The 19,059-nt window shown below is 39.4% G+C and overlaps 1 protein-coding gene across 4 annotated transcripts in view; it reads left to right on the plus strand.

Annotated features, from left to right (window-relative positions):
- The window catches only part of OSBPL3 (oxysterol binding protein like 3), a 75,976-nt gene that overhangs the window by 26,752 nt on the left and 30,165 nt on the right, over nucleotides 1–19,059 (plus strand). For 2 of the 4 annotated variants that reach the window (XM_069860270.1, XM_069860272.1), the window contains exons 3-11: nucleotides 5,427–5,671; nucleotides 11,994–12,113; nucleotides 12,307–12,360; nucleotides 12,568–12,681; nucleotides 13,450–13,620; nucleotides 16,797–16,923; nucleotides 17,766–17,869; nucleotides 18,018–18,110; nucleotides 18,685–18,841. In XM_069860270.1, coding sequence (XP_069716371.1) covers nucleotides 5,579–5,671; nucleotides 11,994–12,113; nucleotides 12,307–12,360; nucleotides 12,568–12,681; nucleotides 13,450–13,620; nucleotides 16,797–16,923; nucleotides 17,766–17,869; nucleotides 18,018–18,110; nucleotides 18,685–18,841 — 1,033 coding nt within the window. In that variant the 5' untranslated portion in view covers nucleotides 5,427–5,578. The remainder of the gene's footprint in view (nucleotides 1–5,426; nucleotides 5,672–11,993; nucleotides 12,114–12,306; nucleotides 12,361–12,567; nucleotides 12,682–13,449; nucleotides 13,621–16,796; nucleotides 16,924–17,765; nucleotides 17,870–18,017; nucleotides 18,111–18,684; nucleotides 18,842–19,059) is intronic. The other 2 variants (XM_069860271.1, XM_069860273.1) reach the window with 1 other exon arrangement.

Genomic DNA, 19,059 nt, shown 5'->3' on the forward strand with positions numbered 1-19,059 from the left:
TCAAAGCTCGCTCTGCAAACCTGTCAGGATAAGAGTTAAGCAGATCAAAATATCCTTTCTCTTCTCACTTGTAACCTCTTCTCTAGCTGAACAGCACTTGCAGTGCACAGACCCGTGGATGCTTTATTAATTGAGCAGAATGAGGACTGCCAACCTCCTTAGAACCGCTGTATGCAGTCTATGTGCTGGAGGTGTCGTGTTGGGACCCCACTCAGTCTGGTAGCTCCTGCAAGACAGCCCTGAGCTGCCAGGCTGTTCCTAGGCAAGGATGTTTCCAAAAAGGACAGGGAGAGAAGGCGAGTTAATTATTTAAGACTTTCCTGTGAGCTAGGTCAGTCCTATTAGTTATGATTCTTAACTATAATTAAAAGGTGGAAAAAGGTGGAATGACAGCTGGCTAAACCATAACAATGCAGCCATTACTGCATGTGTTTTCTGTATCGCGTGTCACCAAGATTTTTAACTTAACTGCCTAGAATATATACCCATCAGTTTTTTTTATGCAAGTGTAATCTGTTGCAGATCTCATGAGGGTGAAAGTAGTGTCAAGATCATACATCAAAATGAGTCATGTTGCATTCAGTATTGCAGTCAGTTCCTATAATGGATGTGAGGGAAAGTTTATATTTTTGTGTATATTTCAGGATGCCAATTGACCTATTGCTAAATCTAGATAAGATTTTTCTAATGTAAGGATTGAATTATTCACCCTAAGGGTTAGTGAAACAGCAGATATTTGCTTTATTTCAGGAGAGTCTGACTAGACTTTACACTGAAGCATATTCTTTGATGTCTTTTATGGAATGTACTCCACTCGATTGTTTCTGGCGTTTTGGTTTGGGGTTTGGTTTTTTTTTTGCTTTTTGTACACTGGAATATGCAGGATTTTCTTTCATCAAGCGATGAACATCATACGTTAAAAGTAATCTGCTTTTTGATGGAGTATGTTTGTTGTTTGTCTGGCTTTTTCACTTTTCAACAACCTCTAGACACAGCACCTATCTGACGGAAGGCAGCTCTGAAATCCTTCCTGTTATTGTTAGTGTTCCTCGGCTATTTGAACTTTTGCTTTCAAAGATAATTGTAATAACTTTGTTGTTTAAAACTATTTTGTTTGTTTCTGCAAGTTTTCTTCTGTAAAGAGACTAGCTAACAACAGGGCAATATTTATGTGCTTTGTCTTTCAATAGTATGACTCTTATGGTAATTCAGGGACAGCTAGTACCCTTCTCAAAAAGATACCTCTAGTAGTTGTACGTGGGTTATCTGCAGTCTATAAATAATTCTTTCCTTTTTTGAGCCTGATGATACACCAGGATAGATTAAAGCTGACAATTTGAAGTATAGAAAGCCATGAAAGCATTCCTTGGAAAATACTGTTGCTTTGTTTATCTAGGTGGGCATGAGTGAATGTAACTTAATAATTTAATAATAGCCACAGAGCAAAGGCTTCAGCACAAATTCTTGTTTCTTTCTGTCACTCAGTGTTGCTTGCAGCTCTGATTTGGATTGCTCAGTCCTGTGCTTGCTGTGTCCACATGACTCTCATCAGGCCTTCTGTTGCTCCTATTCTTCTATCCACAAAACCTTAATTAACTACAGTTATAGAATGAGATGTACGCTTCCAGTTTTGCTGCTCAAAATGTCTCTTCAGTGTTCTTTCACTGCTGAGTCAGCTCTGAAGCAGCTGTTAAGGCTTTGCTTTTGTTCCAGAGCCATAGCAAAACTAATTGTATAATGTTGATTTTTACTGCAGTTTTCAATTTTTTTTTTCCTAAAATTTCTGCCTTTCTCCTTTTATAAGATGTGGAAAAGCTTGGGTTTTGCTATAACCTTATTGCTTTGAGAGTTGCATGAAATGAACTGTGGTACTGAGGAGCTACTTTGAACCCGTGCAGTTTTGAAGGTCTGAGGACAGATTGGGATGGTGCTTTTTTAAAAAATATGTCTTCCTAATGTGTATGTTCTCATATGTTTACATTTTAGCTTTAATTGATGTAGAATGGTAAGGCTCTTAGTAACAGCTGATAAGTAGAGATAAGTGCTGTTTATGGGTTTAGGATGTAGTAGCTATAAATAATATTTGATACTCATGTATTCTTAATTCTTTAAAATGCACCTGGCAAGGTCATTTGCAAAAGCACTCTCTTGGCCTCCTTTTGCTGCTGTTTACTCGATAGTGAAGAATTAGGTTAATACTTATGCCTTGTGAAAATTCCTGTCCTAAATTTACTTGGATTTGCTTCAGCCTCACACCTTTGATTTGTCTTTTTGGAGTTAACCAAAGTGGCCCCGTGTGCTCCAGTGGAAAGGTGGGCACAAAACCAGTTCTGTGGCATGGAGGGGGAGCAAAATGTAATGAACCTGAAGTATCTGGATCATGATGACCTCAAAACATCAATTTTAGCTGCAGTCTTAGCTTAGTTAGCATAATATTGATTTTTATGCCTGCTTTAAAGTTGTAATTGTTCCTGGTAACCTTCAATTCCACAGGTAACATAAAATCTCAGTTATGCTAGAGAAGCACAGTTACTGCTACTGGCAACCGGAATATGAGAGTCAATTTGGGAGGCAAGATGAGTGTTTTCACACCTTTCTTGAAGAAGTGGGTTATAGTTGAAGGGGAAACACAGTTTTATTTTTCTTCCTGAACGTGAAGAGAATTTTAAAAAAGGAGCACAAAATAGTTGCTGGAGCGTGCAGCAGTTTTCACAGATGAGTTGGGTCCATGTTCATTGTTCATAAATGTTTTCGTGTTCAAATCTTGAAGTCTCAAGAGTAATAAATTACTGGGAAAAAACCAATAAAATAATAATAAAACGCTTCGGAGAGAGGGCACACTTCCCTCCAGCCTTCTGCAAGGCTGATAACAAAAGCCCTTTCTTCAGCCCATGTAGTCAATTAATTTGAAGGAATAAAGGAGAAAAATCAGAATTCCTTACTTCGGAATCAGACAAAAATACAAAATACTTAATGGGCTCTCTGTTAGATTTACTCTTGCCCTCTGGTTAGGTGGCTGAGACACCTTCAACTCATTTGAATTCTGGAGAAGTGCCCATCTCTCTCTCTTTTTTTTATTTCAGAAGGACAAATGACATCGCGCTAGAAGATCTTAAGTACTTGGTTAGGTGGCATAAGTCCATATCTAGATGACATCAGTGTAAGGTAGCAGTGAAGTAAAAGTTGACCTTTGTAGTCAATCAGTTAAAGGGACTCCACGCCAAAAACATGATGATAGAAGTACTCTTTTGATTTTATGGCTTCTTTTTGCATTAAAGTCCATGAGACCTCCATATTTTTTTTTCAATTACCTGACACTTCCAGAACATCACAACCATTGTGCTGTATTTTCAAACAGGCAAAGGGCTTAAATCTCACGTGTCCTGGAGATACACTCGAAGATCCTGATGACAGCAACTTTCAGTGCATTTTGCTGCAAATTAGAGCCTATTTCTTGCCATGAACTCTGCAAATCTTTGCCAAAATGACAGATAGTCACCAATGAAAGCTGAGTGATAAAACCTGAGCAAACAATGTGCCAAAAAAAAGTGAAGCACTTGCTGGGTGGTGCTTTCAAGGGGGGTGTCTGAACAGTGAGTTTGCAGGAAGCATGTTTCTGTTCCTGTTGTGAGTATTTGACCTCTGCTTGTTAATAGAGATGTTATCATTTAGCTCTTTTACTGTATGTAGCTTGAAACTAAGCAAGGAAGTTATACTTACTGCACAGTTTAAAACCTGGATGAATTGAGCTGTTAACAGTTCTAGTTCTTAAAGAGATGCCACACAAATGTACGTTTTGGTTAGGAGGCCACTATGTCTTCTCCAAAACTCACTATTCCTAATTTCAGTAGGAATTTCAGTGTAAAAGCCATGTGCTAAGCACAATTCAGACATTTCTCTCACATTGCTGTGCTGTTGTGGTTTTCTTAGGCTCTTGCATTGTGCTTACTGGCTTTGAACCTGTCTGATGGTTTCTGGAGATAATTGCCAAGCTGACTCACCAGTGGAGGAGGCCCAGGAGAGCTTGCTTGCTCACCTGACTTTTGGAGACTGGAGCTCTTTCATTACTGTGGTTGAGCATAGGTTTGCTCTAGGGGTAACAGTATTTCTAACTAGGTAAGGTAAATGCCATGGAGAGAGATCTTGTTTCAGGTGAAAAGAGGGCGTGTTGATTGAAACGTTACAATAAATTATATTGTCAAAGAGGTTGAAAAAGGTGCTTGTTCGGAAGTTGGATGCTTCAGACTACAGCAGTAGGGAGAGAGGTTTTCTCCAGCATACTGGTGCCTTCATCTTAAATATAGCTCTGTGTGTGTGTGTTTAAAAAAGGAAATGAATGCTTAAAATACATGAAGTGTTTTACTGAGGATCTGAACATGCTGCGTCTCTCAGAATAGGTTTTTAAGCCTCTTCAAGAAAATAATGAATGGCAAACTTTAATAACTAGTGAGTCCAGTTCAGGGGGGTTCTGACAGCACAGGTGAGGGGGTTGTGAAGTAGTGCCACCCTGTTTCAGCAGTGAAATTTCTCCTTTCTTTGTGGAAACTTCCTTACCTTCCTTAGTGGTGGTTCTTGCAATCTTCCTAGTATGCAAATTCCTTGCTGGAGACAGTGAAATCTGAAGTGATACCCAAGTCAAAAGGCTCCTCCACCCCAAATTTTGGAAAGCATCGCCCTTTTGTTATGTCCTCTGTTTGGTTTTAAAAAAAATATGCAGTTACTATGACAACTCTTGCCCACACTAGAAATTCATTATTGGGAGTTTCTGGCATGACTTTTATTTGCATATGCTGCAAACAGCCCTGTTATTAAACAGACTCTTAATTATTCTCCCGGTCACTGACTTAGACAACTGATGTGACAATAGTTAGAGCGTTCTGATTCTAGGTCAGAGTGGTCATGCACAGCTCTATGGGTCTTGGTTAGCATTCTCACTACTTTTATGTATTGCTCTTCTATGGAGAATTTTTTTTTTCATTACAACCTGAAGCCATGCTTACTCATTTAAATTATCAAGGAACTGGGAAAAAGAGATACCTTTGTGAGACATTTTATTAAGTGTTATCTTCTCATCTGAAAGGTGTTTGGGGTCTTATATAGATGTTTAATTAAACTTTGCATGTGTCTTTATTAGTCTTTTTTTGGATTGTTAATTTAGATCTTTAAAAAGATGCTTGATACTGTACTTTGTCCTCTGAAAAAAAAGGGATGGCTAAATCATGCATTTAGAATCCACACTTGTTATTGTTTCTGTTTGAGGTTTGAAAATTTCTTAAAGTGATTGTTGAATTAATTTCTAACGTACGGTAAAGCAGTCAGCTTGTATTGCTAAAGGCTTTATTGTGATTTCATGATCCATTCTATCGGATGGCAGTAAGGGATGGCATCTGATAACTTGGCTTTTTGTTTTTCTTTTTCCCTTTTAGGAGGTTCTATGGGATGCAGAACATGCCACTGGACTGCATTTGGGTGAAGGATGAGTTCTCAGTTTCTCTCAGGAGTGTTCCAATACATTTTCTAAATTATCTTTTAATGGTGTTCTAAGTGAGCTTATGTGAAAGAATCCAAGTATTGGATCATGAGTGACGAAAAAAACTTTGGTGTATCCCAGAAAATGTTGTCTCCTTCAAGAAGTACTAGCAGCTGCTCTTCCAAGCAGGGAAGTCGACAGGTAATACAAATATTTTTAACCAAATTGAAAGTATTACTAAGATTAGCTATTACTTTTTCTCTTGAATATCAGCAAATCTCCTAAACTGTGTTTTTCTATTGCTTGCTTGTTTTATTTTATCACTTCCGTTTTCCGTACTCTGTTTTCTTTTTGTGTTGGTAGCAGCGTGTTGTTTTGAGTCAGATGCACTGAACGCAGGTTACTCAATAGTGGGTACTTGTTAAACAAGACTGCAAACGGTGAATTTGAATTTCTATCATGTTGTATGTATGGTGTCTTTATAGTGATCTGTTGCTGCTGTTGTGGCTTGGTCTCAGGAGACTGACCCTGAAATCCCAAATCTTGCCTGTCAGATACCACTTTGTGGCAGAATATTCTGTAACTGCTCTGCTTAATTCAGGTTTCCAGGGAAAGGTGTACGTGCACGTGTGAAAGAGAATGCATTTTTCTGAAATTCAAAATAGAGTCACTTTGACAATGAAAATGTGCCTGTGAATGCTTGATAGTGCTGGTTGTTGCTGTAGAACTGTAGTTAAACAAATAAGTATTTGTGTACTGTGATGCATCTGTGTGCCTAATGCAAAGGAGACATTGTTTTCTGCAGAGATTATGCTATTTTTTTAAACCTCACTGCTTTAAAAGACGTGTCTGTGAGTGTTTGCACCTGACAAGCGAGACTGCTGAAGACAGCTTTTCTTTGTGGGCAAGAAACATTGACCTACAGCCACACTGAGAATTAAGCTTAAACGCACTCAGTCCACGCTTGCAAAATCGTGAGCAATATGCTTAACATAAACTTTTATTTGTGGAGCTTAGTGGAGCTCTTGAAGTTGCCTCAGGTTGAAACCGTAGTTGGAATTGAGGATCCTAACCACCCAAAAGCTTTGGAGACCTCAGCTGTGTTTTGAAATAGCACCTGGTTTTCTAAGACTTCTGGCCCTGTATGTAAAATTGGCAAGGCAGACAAATTTCTGAACATTTTATACCTTTTAAAGTGCTGTGCTTGTAAGAAATGCAGCACATTTCTAGTATACCAAGCAAAGAAATTCATGCTTTCAAGATGCCTTCTTTGTTTTCCTGTAACGTTATTATGTTATTTTTCATATCCTCAGTATGAGATTACCTTTTAAAAGTGTAATTTAAAACATTTAGTATTGTCTGTTTCAATGGTTCATGCCTATCAAGTGTTATCATGTAGTATTTAAATAATAAGATTTACATTAGCATGACTAAATCCACTAGTGTGTTACACAGCCAGTATAAACAACAATACTTATGCAGAAGCAATTTCTGCAAGAACCTTATTTACAGCCTTTTAACACGATCAAATCTGTCAGCTAGCTCAGGCTTTAGATGCTATTATTAGCAGGTCCCATTTCTTATCCATTTTGTTCTCACCTGCTCTCTTCATGATAATGTGGAGCATGGTGCTAAGTATCTCCACTTCATTTAATGTTTCATTATTAACCTTTTCATGGTCAGTCATAGCAATACCAAGTAAGTGACAGCAGACTTTTAAACCTCAGGAACCTACATGGGTTGACTGGTTGTCTATGTTTGCGGGGAGTGATAACGACAGAGGTGAGTTGGGGAGTTTGGATCACTTGTTCTGTGCTGGGAAATGATCACTAAGGAGGGCTAAAAGCTCTGCAGGTTAGCAACAGATCTGTGTGATAGGTACTTTTCTCAATGCTGAAACAGCTTTTATTCTGATAAACTAGAAAGAAATTCTTAAATACTTGGGGGAAGGGACTTGGAGGGTTTATTTGATTTTCCCCAAAACAGTGGAATTTGAGCTCTGAGGCTCCTTGATTTCCTAGGCACAGACTTTGTTGCGGGTACATATTAGCACCCAGTAATAATCAGCTACCTGAGACTGGGATATGGAACCCCTGCAGTACAAGGCTGTGTTCACTAAAATCTAATTTTTGCTCCTCCAGCAGCATTGTCAGTGGTGTAGATCATAAATATAGAGTCCTGTGATGCAGAAGACGGGCCACTGTGCCAAAAAAGAGTTGACATAGGCAAGGCTGTAGGGCTTGGAGGGCCCTGCTCCTTCCTTTGCTAAACTTGGTGCCTTTTTTTCTGCATTTGTAGTGTGCGTTGAAGAGGCTAACAGTTAATCTTCTTCCACCACGTTCACCTTCACCTTCAAATTACACAGCAAGCTGGAGGCTACTACCATATCCCACATCTCTGCTTTTCTCTGCCCCTTTCCTTTATTCATAGAAGGGGATCTGTTCTACAACACCACAACTCAACTGTGTTTTGTGGGAAAGGAAAGCTGGTGTTGACCTTCTTTTAATTTAAAGTGACCTGTGAGCAAAAGGAAGTATATTGTGATAGTTATTTTTAAGCCTAATTTGTTAACTAACTTTTAAAACAGATTCAGTAGGGAAAAGCTTTATATCAGGAGAACTGCTTAAAAAAACCCTCATGTTCCATAAAAAGAAAATTAAATAATTTCTGCCAATTTTATGAACCGTAACAAATGCTTTAGTTGCAGCTGATGCCAACCCTTATCCTCCACAAAGCAGGTTTCTATTTTTGGCACTTTAAAATATTCGGTACAACCGACGGCATTTTACACTGGAAGCAAGTCTGGAACTGTCATCTGTTTCATTCAGGCAGCTGCAAGTGCAAGCATTGGTCTGAAAGCCGCTCAAAGTCATTACTTCATTCTTTCTCCTGATATAATTCACCTTCAGGAGCTGGATGGTACAGAATAGTGCAGAAAATGAGGACACTTCTTTTATTAAATAAAGAAAATTACTACAATTACCTAATGACAGACTTATCTCTGAAGACTCAAGTGTATGGGTATTTTGGGTTTTTTCAGCCACAGAACTGAAAAAAATAAGCCAATTACCAACTATAGGGTGAATTTCCAGTGCTAGTTGGAAACAAGAACCTCCAGACCTGAGAAAAATAAAAGGAATATGTTCCTTCCTCAGCCTCGAGTGAAATTTCTGACTGGACAACAAATGTGGTGTTGATCACTTTGTTCAGATATTGGCCCATGATGATAAAAAAATCTTCTATAGTGTCATAACCTTAAGACACTACCAGTCTGGACATCAGGCTTGTGCTGAAACTATTAATGCCATTCAGCTGGGAGTTTTGGGGATTTTTTTAATTTTTTTTTTTTTGTGGGGTGTGATAGTTTGTTAAATTAGTGCTTGGTTTGGAGTATGTCTTTCAGTTCCCTGCTGTGGGGTAAGAATCAGCAAAATGGAGCACAGTCTGAATGCTTCCAGTAGCTTTCAGGAAATCCTGCATTTCCAATTTGCTCCTCTGCTGTTTCAGACAAATGAGAACAGATGATAACCAACCAGCCTGATTCATTTGCCTTCATTTCAGGGAGTAAGCAGTTTTCTCTGACTTCTGCAGCTGCTCCCAGCAATAGCCAACTGATGCTTTTTCTTCATTAAATGAGGTGTCAGATCTCTCACAAAACAAAATACTAATCAAGATCCTATAGGGTCTGGGTCAGGAGCAAACAGGTCCAAAACTAGTCAAAGCAGCAGTGTTTTGAAAAACGTGAGAGTTTAGGGGTTCAGGTGGAAAAGTTTGTATGTGGAAGAGGATCAGATGCTGTTACTGCGGCATTGAACCCTGCATGTATCTAGCAGGTCCCCAAACTGTTAATTCTCTGAGCTATTAACCTTGGATAACTTATTAGATTAATTAATCTTGTGTTTTTAAAAGAATCCATTTCTAATTCAACTAAGCTACTTTTACGTAAAGCTTGCAATTGAAGTTTGAGGTTCCCGTGGCAGAAATGGGAGTAGGAGACTTGTCTTCACCCCATGAGCTTTGGCAGGCCATCATTCCTGGCTGAAGGGAAGAAGTGCTCCCACTTCAGCTTGCCTTCACATTCTTGGCTGCCTCACTGGCTGGTGTTAGGCTGATGTGCTAGAAACAGTCCAGGATGCCTTCTGCTCTCCCTTTAGCCTGCTAACTCATGGTATCAATGAGAATCATAGAATAGTTTGGATTGCAAGGGACCTTAAAGACTATCCAGTTCCAACCTCCCTGGAGACACATCCCACTAGCTCAGGCTGCCCAAGGCCCCATCTGACCTGGCCTTGAACACCTCCAGGGATGGGGCAGCCACAGCTTCCCTGGGCAACCTGGGCCAGGGCCTCATCACCTTCATAGTGAAGAATTTCTTCCTTATGTCTAGTCTAAATCTGCCCCTCTCCAGATGATACCCATTCCTCCTCGTCCTATCACCACAAGCCTTTATGAATAGTCCCTCCCCAGCTTTCTTGCAGCCCTTTCAGGTACTTGAAGGTCACTGTAAGGTTTCCTTGGAACCTTCTCTTCTCCAGGCTGTACAAACCCAACTCTCTCAGTCTGTCCTCATATGGAAGGTGCTCCAGCCCTCTGATCGTCTTTGTAGCCTCCTCTGGACCCATTCCAACAGCTCCGTATCTTTCTTACATTGGGGATTCCGGAACTGGGCACAATACTCCAGATGAGGTCTCACAAGAGAGGAATAAAGGGGCCAAATCACCTCCCTCGACCTGCTGGCCACGCTTCTTTGGATGCAGCCCAGGATACGTTTGGCCTTCTGGGCCGCAAGTGAACATTGCTGGCTCATGTCAAGCTTCTCATCAACCAGCACCCTCAAGTCCTTCTCTGCAGAACAGCTCTCAATCCCATCATCCCCCATCCTGTATTGAAGCCTGCAATTAGACTAGACATAAGAAAGAAGTTCTTCACACTGAGGATGGTGAGGCATTGGCACAGCTTGCCCAGGGAAGCTGTGGATGTCCCATCCCTGGGGGTTTTCAAGGCCAGGCTGGATGGGACCTTGGGCAGCCTGAGCTAGTGGGAGGTGTCCCTGCCCTGGTCAGGGGGGTTGGAACTGGATGATCTTTAAGGTCCCTTCCAACCCAAACTATTCTATAATTGCCCCAATCCAGGTTTAGGACCTTGCACTTGGCCTCGTTGAACCTCATGAAGTTCACACAGACCCGCTTCTTTGGCCTGTCCAAGTCCCTCTAGGTTACGCTGGCAGAGTGACCTCAAGCCAGGGACGCAAAGCAGCTTTCCAGGCAGTTCCATGAAGTGCAGTACAAGGAAAATGATATTCAAATAGTGGCATACCACCAGTGGTGGAAGAGAGATCGCATTCCTTAATCTGTTTAATGACTGTCTTTCTGAAGATGGTTTGCTGCTATGCCTTGTTACTCAAGTAATGAGCATATCACCTGCTGTAGGTTTTTTCTAGGTTTCTAGGGGTGAATTTTAAGGATTTGGGAGATTGGATAAATGAGAACTACTAGCACTCTTGCTGATTTTTGTTTCAGTATCGTTTTAAACGGTCTTTTGAGTCAATCAGATTCTTTTGGGGAACATCTCTCTCTGTGTTTTACAGGGAGAATCATATGTACTTACCTACCTGATGTAGTTCTGTTTTCCCCAAAGGGTTTCATACTAGTCTTTTTTTGTCATTCAGTTCTATATGTCTTTTTCAAGTATATGAGGGTGGCACTGGCATGTGCCCTTTCGTGTCAGCTGTTCATAATTCTAGATCTGTCAAATCTTGTGGTAGGTGGCAATGAATAAATACAGAGAACTTTGAACAGAAATCAAGAAACTCATGTTACATTGTCGTTAGCAGTTGTTCCATAATTAAGAACTGTAAAAGTACTTGAGATTTATTCTCTTCTCTTCTCTGTTATGTTGCTGTGGAGTCTTTCATGTAAGAATTCCTTACGGGGAAAAAAAAAAAGACATCCTCTTTTAATTACTGGTGTTTCTAATGAAGGATGGTTTTTCTTTTTCTTGTACTCTCCCTCTGTATTGTGTACCTCATGGTACTTGAATTGGTTCCCTGGCTTTTTCCTTTGCTTTTATGTTATTATTTTTACTTTAAGGAGGCCGCAATTCATGAGGAACTGAATACGTGCAAAATAATTTTATAGAAAAGGTATCCTTTTAGCATAGACTGGTTTTGCCTTTGGTGGCAGAAGGTTTTCTATGCTAGATTGTGACCAGGCTGTTGCTATACATTGTGTGTATGTGTGTACAGAAAAATATTCATATGAAATTCTGGTAAGCACATACCGACAATGAGGGGTGATGTTGTAAAAATAGTGTTTTGTTTCATTCACATAGTTTCTATTGAAATAAAAAAGAATCTTGTCTCTTGGAAGATACATAACAAAGGGCAAAGACAGATCGAAGGTTAGATTCCAACATCATTAAGGGTTTTAATTTTTACTTATAACTGTCTTCTTCCTCTTTAATCTCTCTCTACTGTTCTGCTCTTTGGAAGAAATAAGATCTATATTTGGATGTTTTGTTTAAGCAGGACAGCTGGGAAATTGTAGAAGGGCTCCGCGGAGCAATGAATTGTACCCAGGAGCCACAAAAGCAGGAGGGTTGCTTGCTGAAAAAGAGGAAATGGCCTTTGAAGGGCTGGCACAAGGTAGGAAAGGAATGTGTATCTGGAAGCTTGATGCCATGTGAATGGGACTTGCTTGGTGTGGTTTTATTGCAGAAGGTTTACTTAGGAGCAGATAAAATGTTTTCCAAAGAAATATGGGGGTGGGGGCGTGGGGGTGTGCTTTGTTTATTTGTTTCATTTGTTTAGTTTTATTTCTCTGCTTTTCTGGTTTCAGAGATACTTCTTTTTGGACCGAGGGATTTTGAAGTATTCCAAATGCCAAGCTGATGTAAGTGATATTGAAACCCTTTAAGGCCATTATAAGTTAACACTATTTTATCCAAAGTAGCAATACTTCCATATTGTTGGCAATGCAAAATGGAATTTCAGCAGTTCTAAACAGTAGGTTGAAGGGAGGAAAATGATAGTGTCAGTAGGTAATAACTATCCTTTTGTGTTATTCAGGAGTGATTGTATTCTTTCTGCGTTTTTGCAGATAGAGAGGGGGAAGCTTCATGGCTGTATTGACGTTGGGCTTTCTGTCATGTCTGTAAAGAAATCAACAAAATGTATAGATTTGGATACAGAGGAGCAGATATACCACCTAAAGGTAGGTCTTGAGGATTGCTAAAACCTTTCTCCCAAAATAATATTAGCTGTGTATGGTGGAGACCTTACATTTTTTTTTTAATAGTAGGGGGTTTGTTAGTTACAGTAATGACTTGCTTTTTAGTCTCTGCAGACGAGTTTACACTTTGTAGCTTGAGAGGCTTTATACTGTTCCAGAGTCAGTAACCCTCTTCTGAATAGAAACCTCAAAAGTGACTCAAGTTTAGCAGCATTCTCTTCACCGAACACTTTTTTCAGAAATGGTATTTGTTGCACAAGTGCTTTTATTTTCAGTAGTTGTATATTGCTCTTTTTCTTATCTGTAGGAAGTATTTTCCACAGTCAAGTGTGTAGATTTATCTGTCTTTACAGAATAAATTGTTTTAAAACACATCATCAAAATCAGATTTCTATTTGTGGTTAGTTAAAACTGGACTAATCCTTAAAAATGGCAATTAAGAAATGACAAATATTTTTTAATTTATATTGGCATTTTTTTCCATCTAGAAGTTGCTAAGCATTGTGTTCAGCATTGGAAGTCATGACTATACTAATTCAAATTTCTCTTTTTCTTGATGTTATCCTGTGATTAACTGTCTGTCACGCTTAAGCTCATACTTATTTTAGTGGGAGCATCATCAGAAAATCTCTCCTAATATTTTAGCAATAAAGGCCAGCCAGGCTAGCTGTCTAATGAGCACAAAATACCTTAGTTTCTTTGTTAGTGATTGTGAATGGGAATGCTGTAAAACCAGAAATTATTTTGTAGGTGAAATCTCAGGAACTGTTTGATGAATGGGTAGCGAAACTTCGTCATCACAGAATGTACCGTCAGAATGAAATCTCCATGTTTCCTCATGATGTCAATAATCTTTTCTTCCCTGCGTCTACTACTACAGACTCTGTCCCTGGTTTCTGTGATTCTGCTCCGGGTAGAAAGGTAATAGCTATGATTTATAAATAACGAGCTTTCATCAGGAATTAAATTAGACTGATTTGTGTTTAATAAGTAAAGAGCATAATGGCAGGTTGTGATGGGGTTTAAGTTCTGAACTAAAAGGTCAGCAGGGAAATTTTATTTATTGATTTACTCCCAGTTTTCTCTATGATACTGTTAAGTTTTATAATTGTTTATCATTGTTTTAATGCAGCAAATTATATTTGCATTATGACTTTCAAAACGGGATATTGAGTTAGAATCATCATAAATTTTGAGACAATTGTCATAGAATCTTAGAATCACTAGGTTAGAAAAGACCTCTTAGGTCATCAAGTCCAGCTATTCCTATCTGTCACTAAATCGTGTCCTTGAGTACCTCATCTACCCATCTTTTAAATACCTGGAGAGGCGGTGACTCAACCACCTCCCTGGGCAGCCTGTTCCAGTCCTTGAGGACCCTTTCTATGAAATTTTTTTTCCTGATGTCCAGTCTGAACCTCCCATGGCGGAGCTTGAGGCCATTCCCTCTTGTCCTATCACCTGTCACTTGGGAGAAGAGCCCAGCTCCCACCTCTCTGTGACCTCCTTCCAGGTAGTTGTAGAGAGCAATAAGGTCTCCCCTCAGCCTCCTCTTCTCCAGGCTAAACTACCCCAGGTTCTTCAGCTGCTCCTCCTAAGACTTGTTCTCCAGCCCCTTCACCAGCTTTGTTGCTCTTCTCTGGACTCGCTCCAGAGCCTCAACATCCTTCTTGTGGTGAGGGCCCAGAACTGAACACAGGAGGAGCGGTCTCACTAGTGCTGAGTACAGGGGCAGAATAACCTCCCTGGACTTGCTGGCCACACCGTTTCTGATCCAAGCCAAGATGCCATTGGCCTTCTTGGCCACTTGGGCCACTGCTGGATCGTGTTCAGTGATTGTCTTGTATGTGCTGGTTAATTTTAGTCTAGATCATAGAAAAGCACTCAGCTAATTCCCCCCCCCCCATTTCATTTTTTCATTTATCCTCTGGCTAATAAAACCATCTCCCTTTTACCTTAACGAATCTGACTGTGCTTACCTGAGGAGTATATAAGAGTTATCCAAGAGCTGTGATCTGTGACCAATATTTACATTTTTAACTGACATAGGAGCATTATTCAAACCAACCCAAGGACCCGCGTCCAAGGTGTGTATGGGATCTGGATGGGTCTGGTCAGCAGTGTACCGCTCTTTAGCTAAAATCTGTGGCTGTTAATTTCACAAATGGCCTGACAGGTGCTCATTTCAGCACTACAACTGACCTCTTTGATGCAGCCTCACAGAAGAGTGATTGTGTTGCGTGGCTGTACTCAGCCTCTGTGTGTTCACCAGTCTGCACGATGACTGGTTGATGTTCACCCAAAGAAGCGCTTCTGCTGCAGTCTAGAACCAGTGATCTCTTTTGAGAATAATGTCTTTCTTTTTTAGGGGTGATGTGTTACTTACTGTAAGTGAAAGAGGCCTCTGTTTGTGTCAACTCCAGAAGTGTCTCCTAAGCAGCTATTACCTCTTCGTTATGCTCCTATCTAAGGTTTTCATTTCCCTTGCTATATTGCTGAACGGTCCAAGTGGGCTTGCTCCCCAGTACCTGCAGTTCATCCGTTTGGTAGGACTGTTATATAACCGAGTATGAGTTTTACCAAACCCAAACGTGTGGTTGAACAGCTTTTGCTGGTGATTGAGAGGGAGAGATCTCTGCAAGCAGACATCTGAAAGGATGGGAACTTACCTGGGCTGTTCTGCAAAGAGCTGTCTGCAAGCTTTATGTGGTGCCAGCACCTCTGTGGCTCCCAACAGTCTGCTCTTCTAAGGCTGCCTCTGCAAGGAAATGGCAAACCTCTTGTGGCCATTTAGTTCTTTTCTCCCAAATGACAGCAGGGTTGGAGTGGGAGAATAGTAGTAGTATTGAAGGCAAAAGTAGAACATTCCAAAGCCCATGATATATCCACGCCTGTGCTCTCAGGAAAAAAAAGAAAAAAGAGAATCCATGTGCCAGCATATCTAAAATCTATGCTCACTGTCAGGAAACTATTATTTCTTTGGCATTGAAAGACTTTAATTCACTTCTAATTTATTAATCCAGATTTGTACTGCAAAGAAGCCCTACTTATTTTCATGTGAAAAATAGAAGGGGATAGTTCTTGAGCTGCAGTTAATCACCTTAGCTCCGCTGAAGCTAAATGGAAGTTTGCCAATTTACACCAGCCCTAGCTTGGTGTTAGTTGATATCAACCCAGCGGTTGTTATTTTAAGAAAAATATATCAAGTGAACTTGGTATTGCATTTTATTTGCTTTTAGAAACACCTGGACAGTTCTCACATCTGTTTTTTTGCTGTTCTTTGAAGGTAGTTGTACTTATCTACATATGTTTATGTGGAATGCTTGGATTCTAAAGCTTAGCTATGCTGATCATAAGCAAAACTACACCAACTGGAGCTACACAAACTCTCTCTTGCCTGTTTCTTAGCAATGACTACTTCTTTCATCCCTCCTACCCATGCCCCTCCTGTATATGAGTTCTGGAAAAATCGGTTGTACGAGACAGAGTTCAGAAGAGAGAAATGTGATATTTGTTCACAAAATACCAATACAATTGCTCATCTTTAAATTTATTCCACTTTTAAAGGTACTGGGATTATTATTTGGATAGATGACTAAAGCTCATACAGCTTTATGTAGGAATAAAACCACTAAAATACGTAAATTAATTTTAAAATAAGTCTGCTTATTGATGGTTACTGCTGTTGCATACTGGCTATATAAAGTTAAATTCATGTTACTTTTGGGGCTTCTTTGGGGACCATGGAGAAGGAATAGAGTGTCTGACTTTGGTCTTGTTCAGATATGGTGCTTTAATTGTATTAAGTTGACTTAATTGATGCAGAACTTTGCCCTTCCTCAAAATACAGTTTTCAGCAAATTTTTGTGGTTCCTGCAGTATTTCGACTGCTTATGGACAGCTGTTATGTTAGATATCCTGACATTATGCTCAATGACTGTACACGTAGTCTAGTTCACACACTTGTTTCCCTCTATGTTATTGGTGCCTTCAGTCCTTGTCCCAGATCACGAGCCTCAATTGTTGATTGTCAAAATTTGTGCATACAACATAAAAATATTGTTCGTTAATAATCTGCTTATTCTTCTTTGGAACAGGTAGGCAGCTTGACCAAACAGAATTCATTGTCAGCTGGAGGTAACTTGTCATTTTCCTTTTCGAATAATGATTCCACAATTTCATCTTGGCTACAGTCTTCTGATGACATGGAAAGATGCTCAAGAGGTAATGATATTTGAAGGAAGTTGAAAGTAGCCTAATATTTCCCCTAGTTTTTCTTGACAATAAGAGTGCTACACCATATGTAGTCATGACAGTTAAGAGATTTCTCTGATACTGGAGAGAGGAAAGAAAAGGGGTGGTTGTTAATTAGCTGGCTACTCATTTTCGGAAGGACTAGTGATTTTGGATGTGGGGTTATCAGTTGTGGGGACCTCTTAAAGGAAGCTGTATATTTCAGTACATTTTCTTTTCTGTCTGAGCATCACCTTCAGCAGTAAGATTTCTTAAGCTGGGTATTCAACAGAAGAGAAGCATGCAGAATTTAGTCATTTAAAAACCTGTAATTCTATGTACTTCAAAGTCGCCTTCTGCTTTCATGCTATCCTAAGAGCATGAAGGTCTTTCTAATTGATAGTGTTTGTGTGATACTTGTTGGTAAAGTTCTACTATCAGTGGGCTTCAGCTCTAATATAGAGGAACCTCACCTAGCTATGATTGTGTACTATAGTCTTGATGCCTGTGCCTTTGTTACCTTCACCACGGGGAGCTCTGATTAGTCCCAAACTGCAGTAAATATCATGTTTATCTCAAATTTCTGCAACCAATTATGGTTAAATACTGTGGTCATGATACACAGCATATAGATGTGTTTCAGTGTTTTGAACTCGAAGACAGAAGTATTCAAACTTTTAATTAATTTTTATTTATAGTCTAATAATGTGCTTTTAGTCAATGAATAACTTACACTGGCTACAGTCAAAATAAGACTAACCAATAGACAAAAAAAAGATTGCAGCATGTCTGTTACGTTAGGGCAATTGAAAATATTCTCTTGTTCAAAACAGACCTCTCCAACTGTCACACGTATTTACTGGAAATGAACCAGCTGTTACAGAGCATGGATGTTCTTCACAGGACATATTCAGCCCCTGCTATAAATGCTATGCAGGTTTGTTGCTCATAAAACAAGATTGAAAACCCTTTTCCTTTACAATTAAAAAAAAACAACCCCAACCTAAAGGATCAAGATATTTCTTCTTAGCTCCTCTAGTTTTGTGGCAATCTGTGTTATTTTTTTACCTGTGTGTTGTTAAAAGGTTGGACCTTTTGAAAGCCCAAAGAAAGAAAAGAGAACACACAGGAGGTGGCGATCCAGAGCTGTTGGAAAAGAGGCTAAAGGAACGTTACAGGTAACTTCAATCCTTTCAGTGCCCATCTTTCTCCATATCTTAGTTGTTGATTGTTTGTTGGTGTAATCAGTTTAGGAAATATTAATCCATTTTATGTGGTGTCTTCTACTAGCTCATTTTAAGCAGTAATACATCCGACAAAACACAAATACATTGTCATTGCTATGTGAAATAGGATCTGTGCTGTTACCTTCAGGAGACTGGCTGTGTTTTTTACCCATGTTTTCTGTCTGCCTTCAATTTTGGGGCTGGTGGTATTGTTTTTTTTTAAATTTTGTACACATTTGCATCCAGAAGCCATGAGTTTAGATGCTTATAAGTGGGGAAAATTAGTATAGTATGGGCTACAGCTCTAAGTGGGCTTGTTTCTTGGAGATATGCAGACTCTTCAATTATGATATCTTGGACAAAGTTGTATCTATGGTTTTATTTGCCAGCTGTCATTCATTCCAAGGCTGTTGGTAATTGTCAATAGTTTTTGCATTCTTGTTGTTTCCAACATATGACCCAGGTGGGTGCAGTAAAACAAAATTTTCTTTACACTTTGTGGAAACATCACATCTCTTCCTTACAGGTGCCTTCAGTATTTTCTGCCCCTATGAGACTGCATGCTTCCAATCCTAACTTATCTACGATAGATTTTGTAGAGGAGAAAAATTACTCTGATGGCTCTGAAACATCATCAGAATTTACTAAAATGCAAGAGGACTTATTTCACATTGCACATAAAGGTAAAAATTTTGTATGTAATTTTATTTCACCACAATTTAAATAATGATGTGACTTCTTGAGAATGCTGTTTAATAAAAGCAGAAATTGTCCTCTCTTCACTTGATTCCCTGCGTAATTGCAAATATTGAGATCATGAGTGATATGGGAAAAAGGTCTCATTCGTCACAATTTTAAACTATTTTTATTTATTTATTTAATCAAGGACATCCCTTTGTTT

This window comes from Phaenicophaeus curvirostris, chromosome 6 (assembly GCF_032191515.1).
Source record: "Phaenicophaeus curvirostris isolate KB17595 chromosome 6, BPBGC_Pcur_1.0, whole genome shotgun sequence".
Lineage (NCBI taxonomy): Eukaryota > Metazoa > Chordata > Aves > Cuculiformes > Cuculidae > Phaenicophaeus > Phaenicophaeus curvirostris.